Source organism: Bos taurus, chromosome 7, assembly GCF_002263795.3.
Source record: "Bos taurus isolate L1 Dominette 01449 registration number 42190680 breed Hereford chromosome 7, ARS-UCD2.0, whole genome shotgun sequence".
Lineage (NCBI taxonomy): Eukaryota > Metazoa > Chordata > Mammalia > Artiodactyla > Bovidae > Bos > Bos taurus.
In genome coordinates this window covers 59956510-59973890 of record NC_037334.1, presented here as the reverse complement: position 1 = coordinate 59973890, position 17381 = coordinate 59956510, and the positions used below count along the sequence as shown (strand labels likewise).

The following is a 17381-nucleotide window of genomic DNA, read 5'->3' as shown; positions in this document are numbered from 1 at the left end:
AACAAGTCCTAACCTTTCTGGGGCCGGTGCCACAGAGACTGCCAGAGTTTTATTGCTATATAGGGTCTGGCTATTGTTTGTATGTCAATCTCCCAAGAAATCTAGAAAGAAAATGGCATAAATTTAAAGGAATGCTGACAAAGGTCAGTTTAGTCAAAGTTATGATTTTTCAGTAGCTGTGTCAGATGTGAGAGTTGGACCATAAAGAAGGCTGAGTGCCAAAGAATTGATGCTTTTGAACTGTGGTGCTGGAGAAGACTCTTGAGAGTTCCTTAGACTGCAAGGAGATCAAACCAGTCAATTCTAAAGGAAATCAACCCTGAATATTCATTGGAAGGACTGATGCTGAAGTTGAAGCTCCAGTACTTTGGCCACCTGATGCGAAGTGCTGACTCAACAGAAAAGCCCCTGATGTTGGAAATGATTGAGGGAAAGAGGAGAAGGGATTGACAGAGGATGAGATGGTTAGATGGCATCACTTACTCAATGGGCATGAGTTTGAGCAAACTCCAGGAGGTAGTGAAGGATAGGGAAGGCTGACATGCTGCAGTTGATGGGGTCACAGTCAGACATGACTTAGCAACTGAACGACAACAAAGGAAAGACAAAGTAGTTTTACAACTTGGAGCAATGTGCCCACAGAAGATAGGACCATAGGTTTCTATTTTCTCACAGAGACTGGGAGATGGGGGCTTTCTCTTCCTTGATTGCACTTCAAAGGGATGGCTACCATATCTTTGCAGAAGACATCCTTGCTTGAAAAACTGGCAAGAGGCTTTTAAAAAGACTTACATCCCAAAGGGCAGAGAAATAATTTACAAGTTTTCTGAAGTAAAATGCTGTAAGAAAAAGGAGGCCAGAGTCTGGAAAAAGCAGTCTATCTAAAGTTTAGTCAAACTGAGTGAAAAAGTTAAGGCCTTCTTGTTCAACATCCAGTCTTTTATCACAATAGGAAACATCATGGACCTTACACTTAAGGTTAATAAAATTCACACTGGGAAGAAACCATCCAGTTTTAGTCAGGCTCTCCCATTTAATTCAGAGTGCTTTTGCATTCTTTGTACTGACTGTTGATTGGTAAGAAAATGAACACTGTTTTCTCTAATTTACTTGCAATTATTTGACAAAGGACTTCGCAGTGGTGGGCAGGATGGGTAAAGAAAGCACTTGGTTAGGGAGTATTTTGAACTGTTTGGAATGCTTAATGGATGTGCTATGTGTATTTTCAAGAAGAGTGTTTTTTGTGTGGTTGGCATGCACAGCGGTGGCAGAGGAGAGCCTTCTGCAGAGGTCGTTGGTCCAGTGATGAAGCTCTGTGGTCAAACATAATTTTATTGCAAAGTGCAATATGTAAAAAGAAAAAGAACTACTGTTATTACCCTGTCTCCTTGTTTCCCTTCCTTCCCAGAAGGGGCCCTGCGGTGATTCCCAGGGAACTGTCAAGAAACACATTTTTTCCCCTCACTTGATATTTTCTTTGCACTTGACTTTTATAGCAGCACACTTACCTGGTGTTCCCCAGTGATCTCTCCTCTGCTTTCTTTCTCAGTTTCCTCTGCTGGCTCTTCCTTCTCTACTGCGTATCTCAGTATCAGAATTCATCAGGACTCTGGCCCTCTTCTTGAATGATTTCATCCTTCCTCAAGGCTCTAAATTGAATAGAAATGCTGGAAATCCCAAGTGTGTATCTCAGACCCAGTCATCCTTTCTGAGCTCCAATTGCCTGCTTGATATCTCCACTTGAATGTTTTATACATATCTCACACTTAATGGGTTTCCCATCTCATTTAATGGTACCATCATTTACTCAGAGAAGCAAATCAGAATTATAACATTCATATCTGCTTCTTTCTATCCACTCATGGAATATATTGTTCTTACCTATCCCTCTATTTCTCAAATATATCTTTATTCCACCCACTTCTTCTGCATCTCCAGGGCCACCTCCCTACTCCAAGCCATTGTCTTCCCTTACCTGGACCCTGGCAAGGTCCAGGGTTTACTTACTTTCTCTCACATTTAGATCCCCAATGTCATTTTTCTCCTTAAATCACTTTACTGTATTCCTGTATTCTCATTTATTGGCTAATAAAGCATGAACTTCTTACCAGCCCATCCAAAACCCTCTGGATCTGACTCCTGACTGCTTTTTGAAGTTCATCTGGATTTTTTTATTCCTTGTTCGTTCCTGTATGATAGTGAACACAAAAAACATCTTTCCTGTCTCAAGGCCTTTGTATTTGCTCTTCTCCTGGTTCCCCTAACCCTAACTCTTGGATCCTTTGTGTGTATCGGAACAACTAAATCCAGTGTTCCCTGATTGCTTAAATGTTCCCTTTAATCCAGTTGTTTTCTATTACCATCATACCAATGCCCTTGAGAGTCTTACAGCCCCACGTGTGATTCATGAACGAGTGGCAAGAGCATCACTGATGCTCTTCATGAGCCTGTATGTGGGTTTGTGAGGAACGCAGAACCCCAGACCCCATGTTAGGCTAAAATAAGTAGAATCTGCAGCCTAACAATATTCCCAAAAGAAACATATGAGCACTAAGGTTTAAGAGTGTAACTTTGAAACACTGATCACAAACTGTATTTCTTTGTTAGTTATGTACTTTCATCAGTGGTGAACTCCGTGAAGGTGGGGACATTATCCACCTTCTTTACTGCTGAATCCTAGTGCTTGGCATAGATTTTGGCATATGGTCGGCAAAAAATATATATCTGATAAATGAGAGATTTACTCTGACTTCCTCAATTGAGCCAGAATGAAACTGAGGCTCAGAAAAATTTGAAATTACATAGCTATTTTAACAAAGCCAGTGGGAGTGCAGGAGTCGGGGGAAGAGAGATGTCTGTGTATGCCCTTGAGACCAATTATTCTGGATGATATATCAGAACATAACCTAAAATTTCCTTAGCTATTGTCCCTATATGGGCTTCTGGTATTAATAACAGTGATTGCTTGTTTATATTGCATTTTGTCATTTACAATCCATTTTCATGTATAATAACCTATGTAAAAATTTACCCAGAATTATTGTCATAGATATTCATTTGTTAAGAACAGAGAAAGTGGTAAACAGAGCCAGCAAATTCATGGAATTTCCTTATTCATGGGTCAAGAGATCACTGGAAAAGCAAAAGAAGAGAGGGAGAGAAAGTAAAATTTCTCATAAGAATAACTGTCAAAGAACCGATTTAGTGGAGTGGCCAGCCCTTTGGCCAGATGAGAATTGTCTGGTGGTGGTTGAAAGTAATCTTGAAGGGTGTCAGAGGTAATCCAAGGACCTACCATGAAGTTAGTAGACATAGTTCCTAACTTATTTTAATTATCTTGACTGGACTTAAGTTTAGTTCAAAGGACAATTCTGCCTAATTAAAAATTCTGTGGTTACATTTTGCCTTGCCCTTGCAAAGTTTCACTATATCTAGCTCCTAATTGGCATGCCATAAATGAACCATAACATTGAACTTGGGGATCTCTGACCCTGACATTCCCACTTAATTTGAAATATACATTCTCTGGAGCCAAAGGTGTTCACTTCAGACTCTGAATCTGTTCTTTTCTTCTGCAAGAGGAAAGGCAGTTCAGGGGAGATGGTTCTTATGGTGAGGGTGTGGTTGATGGACAATCTATGTTCTGAGGATATGTTCAAATACTGTCCATAGACAAGAGAGGGACCTAAAATCAGTTAGCCCTACCTGCCTTAAGTACAAGAAACCATATAGCATCCTGATATAGGGTCATCCATGTATTCACTAGGAACAAAGCTAGTGGAGGTGATGGAATTCCAGTTGGGCTACTTAAAAACCTAAAAGATGATGCTGTGAAAGTGATGCACTCAATATGCCAGCAAATTTGGAAAACTCAGCAGTGGCCACAGGACCGGAAAGGGTCAGTTTTCATTCCAATCCCAAAGAAAGGCAATGCCAAAGAATGCTCAAACTACTGCGCAATTGCACTCATCTCACACGCTAGTAAAGTAATGCTCAAAGTTCTCCAAGCGAGGCTTCAACAGTACGTGAACCATGAATTTCCAGATGTTCAAGCTGGATTTAGAAAAGGCAGAGGAACCAAATATCAAATTGCCAACATCTGTTAGATCATTGAACAAGCAAGAGAGTTCCAGAAAAACATCTACTATTGCTTTATCGACTATGCCAAAGCCTTTGATTGTGTGGATCACAACAAACTCTGGAAAATTCTGAAAGAGATGGGAATACCAGACCATCTGACCTACCTCTTGAGAAATCTGTATACAGATCAGGAAGCAATGGTTAGATCTGGACATGGAACAACAGACTGGTACCAAATAGGGAAAGGAGTACATCAAGGCTGTATATTGTCACCTGCTTATTTAACTTATATGCAAAGTACATCATGAGAAATGCTGGGCTGGAAGAAGCACAAGCTGGAATCAAGATTGCCGGGATAAATATCAATAACCTCAAATATGCAGATGAAACCACCCTTATGGCAGAAAGCGAAGAAGAACTAAAGAGCCTTTTGATGAAAGTGAAAGAGGAGAGAGAAAATGTTGGCTTAAAGCTCAACATTCAGAAAACTAAGATCATGGCATCTGGTCCCATTACTTCATGGCAAATAGACGGGGAAACAATGGAAACAGTGTCAGACTTTATTTTTTTGGGCTCCAAAATCACTGCAGATGGTGACTGCAGCCATGAAATTGAAAGACGCTTGCTCCTTGGAAGAAAAGTTATGACCAACCTAGACAGCATATTAAAAAGCAGAGACATGACTTTGTCAACAAAGATCCGTCTAGTCAAAGCTATGGTTCTTCCAGTAGTCATGTATGAATGTGAGAGCTGGACTCTAAAGAAAGCTGAGCACCAAAGAATTGATGCTTTTGAACTGTGGTGTTGGAGAAGACTCTTGAGAGTCCCTTAAACAGCAAGGAGACCCAACCAGTCCATCCTAAAGAAAAGTAGTCCTGAATATTCATTGGAAGGACTGATGCTGAAGCTGAATCTCCAATATTTTGGCCAGCTGATGTGAACTGACTCATTTAAAAAGACCCTGATGCTGGGAAAGATTGAAGGCGGGAGGAGAAGGGGATGACAGAGGATGAGATGGTTGGATGGCATCACCAACTCAATGGACGTGAATTTGAGTAAGCTCCAGGAGTTGGTGATGGACAGGGGGGCCTGGCGTGCTGCAGTCCATGGGGTTGTAAAGAGTTGGACGTGACTGAGCAACTGAACTGAACTGATGTATTCTTTTTTATTGTGATAAAACATACATGACATAAAACTTACGGTTAATATATACAGGAACCATTTTACATGTACAATTGAGTGGCAAGATGATCACTCACAGTGGTGTGCAGCCATTACCATTATCCATTTCCAGAATTTTTCATCACCCCAAATAGAGATTCTATACTCATTAAATAAATCCCCATTCCCCTCTCCTCTACCTATCCCAGCCCCTGGTAAACACTATTCTACTTTGTTTCTCTAAGAATTTGCCTGTTCTAGGCTGTTCCTATAAATGGAATTATACAATGTTTGTCTTTTTGTGTCTGGTTAATTTCACAGAGCATAATGTTTTGACGGTTTATCCATATTGTAGCATGGATGAGAACTTAATATCTTTTTATGACTGAACAAAAATTCCATAGTATGTATGTGCTGCATTCTTTTTATTCTTTCACCTGTTGATTGACTCTTGAGTTGTTTCTACCTATTGGCTATTGTGAATAATGCTATTATGAACATTGGAGTGAATATCTCTATTCATGTCCATGCTTTTGATTGTTCAGAGTGTACACCTAGGACTGATACTGCTGAATCACAGTCATTCTACATTTAGCATTTTGAGAAAGCACCAAACTATTTTCCATAGCAGTTGTACCAGTTTACATTTCTATCAGAAATGCACTGAAGTTCTAGCTTATTGTCATTCTCACCAACACATGTTATTTTTCAGTTTGTTTTGTTTTTATAATAACTATCCTAATAGGTGAAGTCATATCTAATTGACACCTAGATATTCTTAAACACTTCCTGAGCCAGGGCACTCAGAACGACACTGGGAAGCTACTGTGGATCATCCTTAGTTATTAGAAAGATATTGTGCCCACGCTCAGTCGTGTCCAACTCTTTGCAACCCCGTGAACTGTAGCCCACCAGGCTCCTCCATCCATGGGATTCTCCAGGCAAGAATACTGGAGTGGGTTGCCATTTCCTTCTCCAGGGGATCTTCCTGACCCAGGGATCAAACCTAGGTCTCCCTCATTTCAGGCAGACGCTTTAACCTCTGAGCCACCAGGGAAGCCCTTCCCTCCTTTTAGCAGTGATTCTTAACTTTGGCTGCACATCAGAATCACTTGGGAGTTTTTAAAAATTCTAATATTCAGGCTGCGACCCAGAGTAACTAAATCAGAGTCTTTGAGAATCGGGTTCTAATATCAGCATTTTCTAAGGCTCTTCAGGTGATTTCCATATGCAGCCAACGTAGAGAGCCACTGTTTAGAGGCTGTTCACTGGTCCCACATAGTTACATAACCTGGAGGTCATAAGCTGTGACAATCCTATCGCTGAGCTTCACTGACAACCCCCATTTAATAACCAGGCTTTCAGCCCCCACTTGCAGTTCATATTACTAACTAAATGTATCTATATTCTTGCTTATCTATTTATTGCTCTCCGTTTTGCTTATTTCTGCTGCTCTAAGGCTACAACAATGCCTAATGCAGGGCAGGTGCTTAGAAAGTATTGTTGAATGAATCAATGCATAAATCTACTCTTATTTCAAAGGACAATCCTCAGAGAGTTAAAAATAGCTTTTATGTTTCATCCCTGGGTCTCCTCTTGTCTAGGTAAAACCTTTTCTATACCTGCAACCTGTCCAAAGACATTGAAGAGTAAACCTCACCATTATGATTCAATATCTTTCTCTCAGCAAGTGATCATGCACTTCCTATATGCTGCATCTACCTATACACAGTATAGGTTAGACACTGTGCCAGGCACTAGGAATTGTGGTGAAAAAGATAACCAAAAGTCAGCCTGTGGAGGTAGGGCACAGACAATAATAGCAGAAGTTATTATTCTGGATAACAATAAAGGTTATAAGAAAATGAAAAATGTTTGAGTGTAGCACATTAAATGGGGTGAACTTTAATCTGAGACATGAATATTGAGAAGAAGCATTCCAGGAAGAAGGCACAAGTTTAGAGACCTAGTTCAGTTCAGTTCAGTCGCTCAGTCATGTCTGACTCTTTGTGACCCCATGAATCACTGCACGCCAGGCCTCCCTGTCCATCACCATCTCCCGGAGTTCACTCAGACTCACGTCCATCGAGTCGGTGATGCCATCCAGCTATCTTGTCCTCTGTCGTCCCCTTTTCCTCCCACCCCCAATCCACCCCCAGCATCAGAGTCTTTTCCAATGAGTCAACTCTTCCCATGAGGTGGCCAAAGTACTGAAGTTTCAGCTTCAACATCAGTCCTTCCAATGAACGCCCAGGACTGATCTCCTTTAGGATGGACTGGTTGGACCTCCTTGCAGTCCAAGGGACTCTCAAGAGTCTTCTCCAACACCACAGTTCAAAAGCATCAATTCTTTGGCGCTCAGCTTTCTTCACAGTCCAACTCTCACATCCATACATGACCACTGGAAAAACCATAGCCTTGACCTAGAAAGGGGAACAAATTTCACAAGGGTTCTGAGTCAGAGCCTCCAAGAAGACAAGACAAAAAGCATTATTACCTCCTTTATTAGACACTTTACCTCAATTAACATGGCCTAAAATCGAAATAGTTTGGGGTGGGCTAAACAGCCTACTGAAGTCTTTCCTCATTGAGTTAAATCTCACCTGTGTATGATTTGTACCAGCAACAGTTGGAATTTAGGTGCAGAAGGGTGATTTAGATGGACATAACCTAAAATTCTTTTCATTTGAATCCAGCCATAAGGACTTCAGTGAAGCAACAAAGCTACTTGTGAGCTGAGTGGAAATTTCTGATTCTTTATTCCAGTTGTCATCTTGTCTTCCATGCCAGGTTTAACAAAAAGGTTTCAGACAAAGCCAGAGCCCAGACTTGGCGGGCTGCTGCCATTTCAAACTAGAAGCTATCTTGGTTTCCAATCAAAAGAGCTCAGTGAAGATATTCTTTCTTGTTGGGACCTGTGTGCCCAGTTCATTCAGTTTAGTCACTCAGTCATGTCTGACTCTTTGTGACCCCATGGACTGCAGCACCCCAGGCCTCCCTGTCCATCACCAACTCGGGAGCTTACTCAAACTCATGTCCACTGAGTCTGTGATGCCACCCAACCATCTCATCCTCTGTCATCCCCTTCTCCTCCCGCCTTCAATCTTTCCCAGCATCAGGGTCTTTTTAAATGAGTCAGTTCACATCAGGTGGCCAAAGTATTGGACATTCAGCTGCAGCATCAGTCCTTCCAATGAATAGTCAGGACTGATCCCCCTTAGGATGGACTGGTTGTATCTTCTTGCTGTTTAAGGGACTCTCAAGAGTCTTCTCCAACACCACATTTCAAAAGCATCAATTCTTCGGTGCTCAGCTTTCTTTATAGTCCAACTCTCACATCCATACATGACTACTGGAAAAACCATAGCTTTGACTAGACGGATCTTTGTTGGCAAAGTCATGTCTCTGCTTTTTAATATGCTGTCTAGGTTGGTCATAACTTTTCTTCCAAGGAGCAAGCGTCTTTCAATTTCATGGCTGCAGTCACCATCTGCAGTGATTTTGGAGCCCCCAAAATAAAGTCTCTCACTGCTTCCATTGTTTCCCCATCTATTTGCCATGAAGTAATGGGATCAGATGCCATGATCTTAGTTTTCTGAATGTTGAGCTTTAAGCCAACTTTTTCACTCTTCTCTTTCACTTTCATCAAGAGGCTTTTTAGTTCCTCTTCACTTTCTGCCATAAGGGTGGTGTCATCTGCATATCTGAGGTTACTGATATTTCTCTCAGCAATCTTGATTCCAGTTTGTGCTTCATCCAGCCCCGTGTTTCTCATGATGCACTCTGCATATAAGTTAAATAAGCAGGTGACAATATACAGCCTTGATGTACTCCTTTCCCTATTTAGAACCAGTCTGTTGTTCCATGTCCAGTTCTAACTGTTGCTTCCTGATCTGTATACAGATTTCTCAAGAGGTAGGTCAGGTGGTCTGGTATTCTCATCTCTTTCAGAATTTTCCAGAGTTAGTTGTAATCCACACAGTCAAAGGCTTTGGTATAGTCAATAAAGCAATAGTAGATGTTTTTCTGGAACTCTCTTGCTTGTTCAATGATCTAACAGATGTTGGCAATTTGATATTTGGTTCCTCTGCCTTTTCTAGATCCAGCTTGAACATCTGGAAATTCATGGTTCACGTACTGTTGAAGCCTGGCTTGGAGAATTTTGAGCATCATTTTACTAGTGTGTGAGATGAGTGCAACTGTGCGGCAGTTTGAGCATTCTTTGGCATTGCCTTTCTTTGGGATTGGAATGAAAACTGACCCTTTCCAGTCCTGTGGCCACTGCTGAGTTTTCCAAATTTGCTGGCATATTGAGTGCATCACTTTCACAGCATCATCTTTTAGGATTTTCAGTAGCCCAACTGGAATTCTATCACCTCCACTAGCTTTGTTCCTAGTGATGTTTCCCAAGGCCCCCCTGACTTCACATTCCAGAATGTCTGGGTCTAGGTGAGTGATCACACCATCATGATTATCTTGGTCATGAAGATCTTTTTTGTATAGTTCTTCTGTGTATTCTTGCCACCTCTTCTTAATATCTTCTGCTTCTCTTAGGTCCATACCATTTCTGACCTTTATTGTGCCCACCTTTGCATGAAAATTTCCCTTGGTATCTCTAATTTTCTTGAAGAGGTCTCTGGTCTTTCCCATCCTATTGTTTTCCTCTATTTCTTTGCACTGTTCACTGAGGAAGGCTTTCTTATCTCTCCTTGCTATTCTTTGGAACTCTACATTCTAATGGGTATATCTATCCTTTTCTCCTTTGCCTTTCACTTCTCTTCTTTTCTCAGCTATTTGTAAAGCCTCCTTAGACAACCATTTTGCCTTTTTGCATTTCTTTTCCTTGAAGATGGTCTTGATCCCTGCCTCCTGTACAATGTCACAAATCTCCGTCCATAGTTCTTCAGGCACTCTGTCTATCAGATCTAATCCCTTGAATCTATTTCTCACTTCCACTGTATAATCATTAGGGGTTTGATTTAGGTCATACCCGAATGGTCTAGTGGTTTTCCCTACTTTCTTCAATTTAAGTCTGAATTTGGCAATAAGGAGTTCATGATCTGAGCCACAGTCAGCCCTGAGTCTTGTTTTTGCTGACTGTATAGAGTTTCTCCATCTTTAGCTGCAAAGAATATAATCAATCTGATTTTGGTATTGACCATCTGGTGTTGTTCATGTGTAGAGTCTTCTCTTGTATTGTTGGAAGGTGTTGCTATGACCAGTGCATTCTCTTGGCAAAACTCTATTAGCCTTTGCCCTGCTGCATTCTGTACTCCAAGGCCAAATTTGCTGGTTACTCCAGGTATTTCTTGACTTTGTACTTTTGCATTCCAGTCCCCTATGATGAAAAGGACATCTTTTTTGGGTGTTCATTCTAGAAGGTCTTGTAGGTCTTCATAGAATCGTTCAACTTCAGCTTCTTCAGCATTATTGGTCAGGGCATAGACTTGGATTACTGGCTAACAGAGTTAGCTTCTCCTGGTCTAGATGCTAACACACTCTGGCAACTCAGTTCCTCTCACTGAGTCTTAGTTTCTCCATATTGAAATGTGTGTTTGGGTCTAAAAGTTTTAAGATCCTTTGAAACTTCATTTAAAAAGAACATTTTAAAAAACATATTAAAAAGCAAACATTTCCCTGCAGCTTCTGAACAATCTGCATTTATTGTGCTTTTATCGACAGGGGACACTCACTTCCAAGTTAGTAAGACAGAATGTTGAATTGACATTAGGAGGGCTGGGTTTATAGAAATGAATCAGTTGCTAAAATTCGCAAGTGCTCAAATTTGAACTGTTGTATTGGGCACAAAAAGAAATGTAGTTCAAGGCAGTGAAAGGAATCCCTGGGTTTATTGATGGATTCTGTATTTCCAGTGGGCTTCACATAATCCAAGAACAGTTTGTCCAAGTCAGCCATTTAGGAACAAACAACCTTCAAGCCGTGACCTAGTCCTTGGACAGCCCACCTGCACACAGAAGCTTCTGTGTGGACTGGGATGAGGTACTGAACACAGATGGCCTTTGTGTTCACACATATTACTGGTTCAAGTTACCTTCATTTGCTCATTTGATGCCATCATTCCTTCTTTCACTAAATATGAATGATGTATTGAAATTGAATTGTCAATGGAGAAAACAGGCAATGTCCCTGCATCATGGAGCTTACAACCTAGCTGTGTTGGTGTGCCAAACAAGAATCAACCAAATAAGCTTTCTGAGCACAAGCTAAGCTCAGTGCTCTTGAAGGAAAGCCTCCAGTTCTCTCATAGAGAATTACTGTGCAATCTCAGGGTAGTTAACACCTCTCTGAGCCTCCTCCTTCTCATTATGTAGGAGTTAACCAGAATAACATGTAAAGTGACAAGTGCAAACATTGGCATGTATTAGGTGTACAATACATGTGTGTTTGCAGCTTCGACAGTGAAGTTACTTTTCTGAAAATGAATGAAGGAAAAAACTAATTTTCTTTTTGTGTCTTAAGAGTTTCCTTCAGTTCTTCGTGTTTGTGTGTCTTCCAGTTCCAAGGCGGGTTTCAGGTCAGTGGAGAAGGTCGTGCTGCTCACATTTCTCTCAGCAGTTATCCTGATGGCTATCTTGGGGAACCTGCTGGTGATGGCGGCTGTGTGCAGGGACAGGCAGCTCAGGTGAGTCACGTGAGGCAACCTCATGAGAAAACCTGGGTGGAGTTTGGGGCTGTCCATGGAGAACTGGAGTCTGAATTTATAATTTCCACTAGAATTTATAGCTATGAAGGGAAAAAGATACATGGCAATGATGTTTGGAAGATGGAGCAGGGGAAAAAAATCACATATAATCTCATAGTTCTGACATAACAAGTATAAGCATGTAAGTGCATTTCCATCCTGACTTTTTTCCTATGTTGTTTTTCCTGCAATAGTTGTGATCACTATATGTAATGTCTGAGAGCATATCTAACCTCCTCACTTTATTAACTGATTCAAAGAAAGGATAGCTCTGTGTGTGCTTAGTCGCTCAGTCATGTCCAACTCTTTGTGACTTCATGGACTATAACCCACCAGGCTCCTCTGTCCATGGGATTCTCCAGGCTAGAATACTGGAGTGGGTTGCCATTCCCTTCTCCAGGGGATCTTCCTTACTCAGGGATTGAACCTGGGTCTTCTGCATTGTAGGCAGATTCTTTACCATCTAAGCCACCAGGGAAGCCCCAAAAGGATAGCTGACTAGTGGCTGATCTAGGATTTAAACCTTGGTCTTCTGCTCTTTCCACTTCATCCTTGGCTGCAATTAGAATCACCTAAAGACCCTTTTAAAATTACTAATGTATTGCAGGAGTGTGTCTGACATGATATCTGGAATATACTTATATTAGTATATATATTAGAATATATATATATATTAGAATATACTAAGTAATAGATCCAGGGCAAGACCTGGGCATTGATATTTAGACACATTTACTAGGTGATTCTATTGTGCAGCCTAGATTAAGATCCACCAGGCCACAAAAGGGGATGAAAGGTTCAGTTCTGTCCCATCTGTTGCTATCTTCCTCTTAAAGTAAGACATGCTCTAATCAAGAAAACATAAAAATGAAATTCTAAGCACTGTGACAAATGTGAGGCACATGGTAGTCAGTCTAAAAGTAGAAGATGGTGGAATTTGACTCTCTTTGTGAGGGGGGCACTTTGGGAGGGATTCCTGGGAATGACTAAACCAGGCTCAACGAGTTGGTAGGGTATAGCTAGGCCAACAGTAGGGAGAGAGAACACCCCATAAAGACCCTCGGAAGGGTCTCTGTGCATGGGGGAGCTCAAGTCAGGCCAGTGTGGTCATAGATGAGGGCAAAAGAGGACTTATGGTGCCAGGGGTCTGGAGAAGTCCAAAGTGACTGGACCACACACAAGACAGAAGGGGAAACTGAATCTCACAGCATATGTTGCACATCTGACTTTTCTCTCCTTTTCTTTCCTCCCTTCTTCCCTTATTTCTTTGCTTCCCTTTCCTTCTCTTTTCTTCCCTGCTCCTTTCCCCCTAACCTCTTTCCTTCGTCCTTCCCACTGCCTCCTCCCTTACACTTTTTCACCCACAGGAAAATAAAAACCAATTATTTCATTGTGTCTCTTGCCTTTGCGGATCTGCTGGTGTCAGTGCTGGTGATGCCCTTCGGTGCCATTGAGCTGGTTCAAGACATCTGGATTTACGGGGAGATGTTCTGCCTTGTCCGGACATCTCTGGATGTCCTGCTCACAACAGCATCGATTTTTCACCTGTGCTGCATTTCTCTGGATAGGTAAGGCCAGAGCTGTGTACAAAGTGTAGCTCTGTACTGGAGACAACAACCTGATGGCCATTGGGCTGTGTCTTTTTTCTTCTTTGATTCATAAGAGGAAATGAATCTCAGAGAGGTGAATCTGGCTGTTCACTTATTTATTCACTCTCCGGCTTTTGTACAGCACCCTCTTTTAGTCAGGCATTCTCTAAGGCACTGCAGACACAGAGATGAGTAAGGCCTAGAAGCTGCCTGCAAGGAGCTTACAGTCTAAATAGTGATAGGTACTGGCAACCATGTTTCCCATAGGTAAGCCTGAAATTGTATGCTGATGGCACGAAGAAAATCCTGAGGATGCTGAGAAGCAAGAATTAACCTATCTGCCCAGTAGGCAGCAGGGTAGTTCAGAGTGATAGTGTTCTGTTTGAACACGACCTTCTGATAATGCACCTGTATCATAATTTTATGTGCATATTTAGATTTGTGCCTGTGACCGGGGAGGCTCTTTTCCAAAAAATCAAAGGTGATTATTAATCCCTAATAATTGTTTGCTTTTTGGACCTAGGTTAGAATTCCATTCCTCTTGCATAGCTGGGTTCTTCTTTTTTCACATTTGACTTCAGGAGGCCTAATGATTTCCATCTTTGCCTCATTTGTTGGAGACATGTGTTTATCAGTTGTATCAGCACTTTTCATTTTCTAGTTCCTGCTTATTTATTTTCAATAATAAAGGGAGAATACAATTTAAAAGTCAGATGATTAACCGAACATATACTGCCATCACTGTAGTCATGTCTTAGGGGTAGATCCCAAAAGAAAGTATGGTGTGAAAGTCTTGTGTTATCAGAATTGCCAGGGACAATCTCTTACTGTCTTTTGATTAGTCCAGGAGACCCAACTTTCCCCCTAATCTTGGGATAGGTTACTAGGATAGGTTCCTTAATACAGCAATAGTAAGAATAGTTGACTTAAAATTAGATTGTGGTTTATCTAAAATATGTACCTTTATACGCTAAAATCAGAGTTTGTCCAGATAATTACTCATACTGGAAAAGATCCTTAGGGACTCAAATCAGTTAATTCATCTCCTATTTTATGGGACACGTGTTTATGGATTAGAATGGCATGCATAATGGCCTGCTCTGTTTAGAATGTGCATGTTCTCTGTCTCTTGCTCTGCCAAGAATATATAGATGAATGTGTGTAATTTAAATGCAATGAGATTCCACTCCACAACTAGAGATAATAACATTGGTAAAGCAGAGCTGTTGGTTGGCCGCCAGAACCAGAGTGTCACAGTTTTTGTGTTTATTAGCTTATTTACAACAATCTGACTTCAGTGCTTGAAAGGCTTTATAAGACAGTCAGTATATAATGTTAAAAAAAATCCACAATAGGAAAAATAAAATGTGAGGAAGTTGAGAATATATGGACATCCTGCAGGGTAGCCCTCATTTAAGTGTTGCCAAACTAAGTGGTGAGACTGAAAATATCATATTAATTCAGAGAAGGCAAAATTGAGGAGATGAGGGCAACTGGAGGTAACCTTGAAGGTTGGCCAAAAGCCTGAGTGGGTGGGGAGTGAAGGATGGGAGAAAGTGTAGAATCATCTTGCTGATGTGGACAGTTGTTCTGGGAGGCCTGGAGAGGAAAACTGAAGGTTTCCGAGGAAGCTTTGGCTTCAGAGTTCTAGGGTAAGTATCATGCCCTTTTGAAACCATGAAATTTTTCCTAAGTAGACCTCAGTTGTCATGAAGCAGTATGGGCTGGTAATTAAGAACCATCTGCTTTAGAGCCAAGGAAATCCAGGTTCACATCCCAGCTCAGCCAATTTTTAGCTCTGAGAATGGCAATAAATTACTAAGCCTTTCCAAATCTCAGTTTTCTCATCTCTAAAAATGGGAGCAGCAGCACCTATTTTATAGGATGGCAGTTAGGATGAATTAGATGATCCATTTAAAGCATAGCATTGACCCAGCTTGGCACAGCCCTCAATGTTAGTGGATGCTAATTTCAGTTTCTGTCCATACAACCCATGGTCTTTCTTACCAAACTTGGACCTCCTTCTCAGTGAGTAGCTTTTCCAGCAGCTGCCACACCTAGAAACCAGGTAGTTACTCTTAATGTGGTCTTTCCTTATCCACTGCATTTAAGTAATGACAAGTCCTATTTACTTTCCTTCCATCACGGATCTGAGTCTATTTCTTCCCATCTCTGTCATTCTAGTCCAGACTATATTGTCTTTCGGATATCACTGCAACAACCTCCTAATTATTTTCCCCACATTCCTTTTATCCCCTCTAATCCACTCAGTGTTTACAAGCTCTCTTCTAATACTGCAGCTCTTATCCTGTTGTTCTTTTGCTTAAAACCCTTCAATGGCTATTCATTGCACCAAAAATAAGACCAAACTCCTTGGCTTGTAGAGTTTTGCATCATCTATTTGCTACCTATATGTCCAGCCCCACTTTATGCTCCTGATGCCCTTCACCAGCCTCACTCTTGACCTTTCTAGTGCTCTGTACTCAGCCACCTCAGGGCCTTGGCTCATCCCTCTGCCCACAAAGCTCCTTTGCTCCCTCCTCTCTCGCATATGTTTCACATTTTAGCTCAATCCTCTCCTTCTTGCAGAAGTCCTCTCTGAGCTGGTCAGATCCAGTCTTCTCCTTTAAAAACTTAGTGCAATTGTGATTAAAACCACAACTGATTTTTCTTTCATTTTTTTCTCTTAAATGTCTCTGTCCCCCTGCCATGGGAAAAAGTGCGAGAGTATGAGTAAGGACCAAGCTCTTGCCTTCACAGAACTTACGTTTTATTTGGGAGACTGTCAGTTAACCAGTAATTACATAAATACTGATTTAGGAATTTTATAAATACCGTTGAACAAATGGAATGTTCAGCACATTTCTCTTTTTGAACAGTGCTGCCAATAATTCCATTTCTTTCTCTGAGAGTGGACGTCAGAAACTCCAATACCATAAGTTATTAATAAATGAAGTCAAATGATTTTGTTTTCTTCTGAGAGTCTTGGAAACTTGCCATTTATCTCCCATCATTTTCTGTCCCAAGAGTGACATTCTCATTGAGCTGGAAGGTTCACTCTAGATGTTACAGGACAGTTTAGCCTGAAAGAGTGGGATCTTATTTGTATCTAGCTTCTATTTTGCTGTGCTCCTCCCAGCCATTACAACTGGGCTGGGCCAGGCTGGGCTGAAGTACAGAATGAATGTCTCAGCGAAGTGTGATATTACTGCTCATCAAGTGACATCTAGCAGGATGTCTTGTCCTCTCTAAAGCTGCTCTGAGTCTTTGGGGTGACTGATGTAGGTAGTGCCTCTCGACCAAGAATGCTCACCTTGATTCCTAATTCCACCCAGATGGTAGACCTCTGTATCAAAGCAAAATGCAAGACTCCATTAATATATTATTAAATGCCTGTGTATGGCTGAGTTGCTCTGCTGTGCACTTGCAACCATCACAGCATTGTTAATTGGCTATACTCCAATATAAAATAAAAAGTTAAAATTATATATATATATACACATATAATGCATTACTCTAGCTATCTTTCTCTATCCACTGTGCTTCCTAGTGCTTTGAGGACTGAAACCTGTTAATGAAAGTTTATTGACTCATTAGAAATAATTTCCAAAATATGATTAAAATACATGCATCACATAATATGGGTCATGGGAGGTGAAAAACAGCATTAAAGCTTTACATATAATTGGTTGTTTTAAATCTAAGGTTTACTGTGAAAATTAAAACCAACCAAGTATTTGTAATAAAATGCTAATTTTTAAAGTGAAATATAATGCAACCATTAAAACCATAAGAAAGAGTTATGTGTGATGTCCTAGAAAGATATCACTGGTATATTATGTGTAGGG

General features: G+C 41.0%; 1 protein-coding gene across 6 annotated transcripts in view; it reads left to right on the top strand.

The window, feature by feature from the left end:
- HTR4 (5-hydroxytryptamine receptor 4) overlaps positions 1-17381 on the top strand; it is a 212218-nt gene that overhangs the window by 106417 nt on the left and 88420 nt on the right. For all 6 annotated transcript variants that reach the window (XM_015472290.3, XM_024993873.2, XM_010807423.4 and 3 more), the window contains 2 exon segments: positions 11759-11884; positions 13312-13512. In XM_015472290.3, coding sequence (XP_015327776.1) covers positions 11759-11884; positions 13312-13512 — 327 coding nt within the window.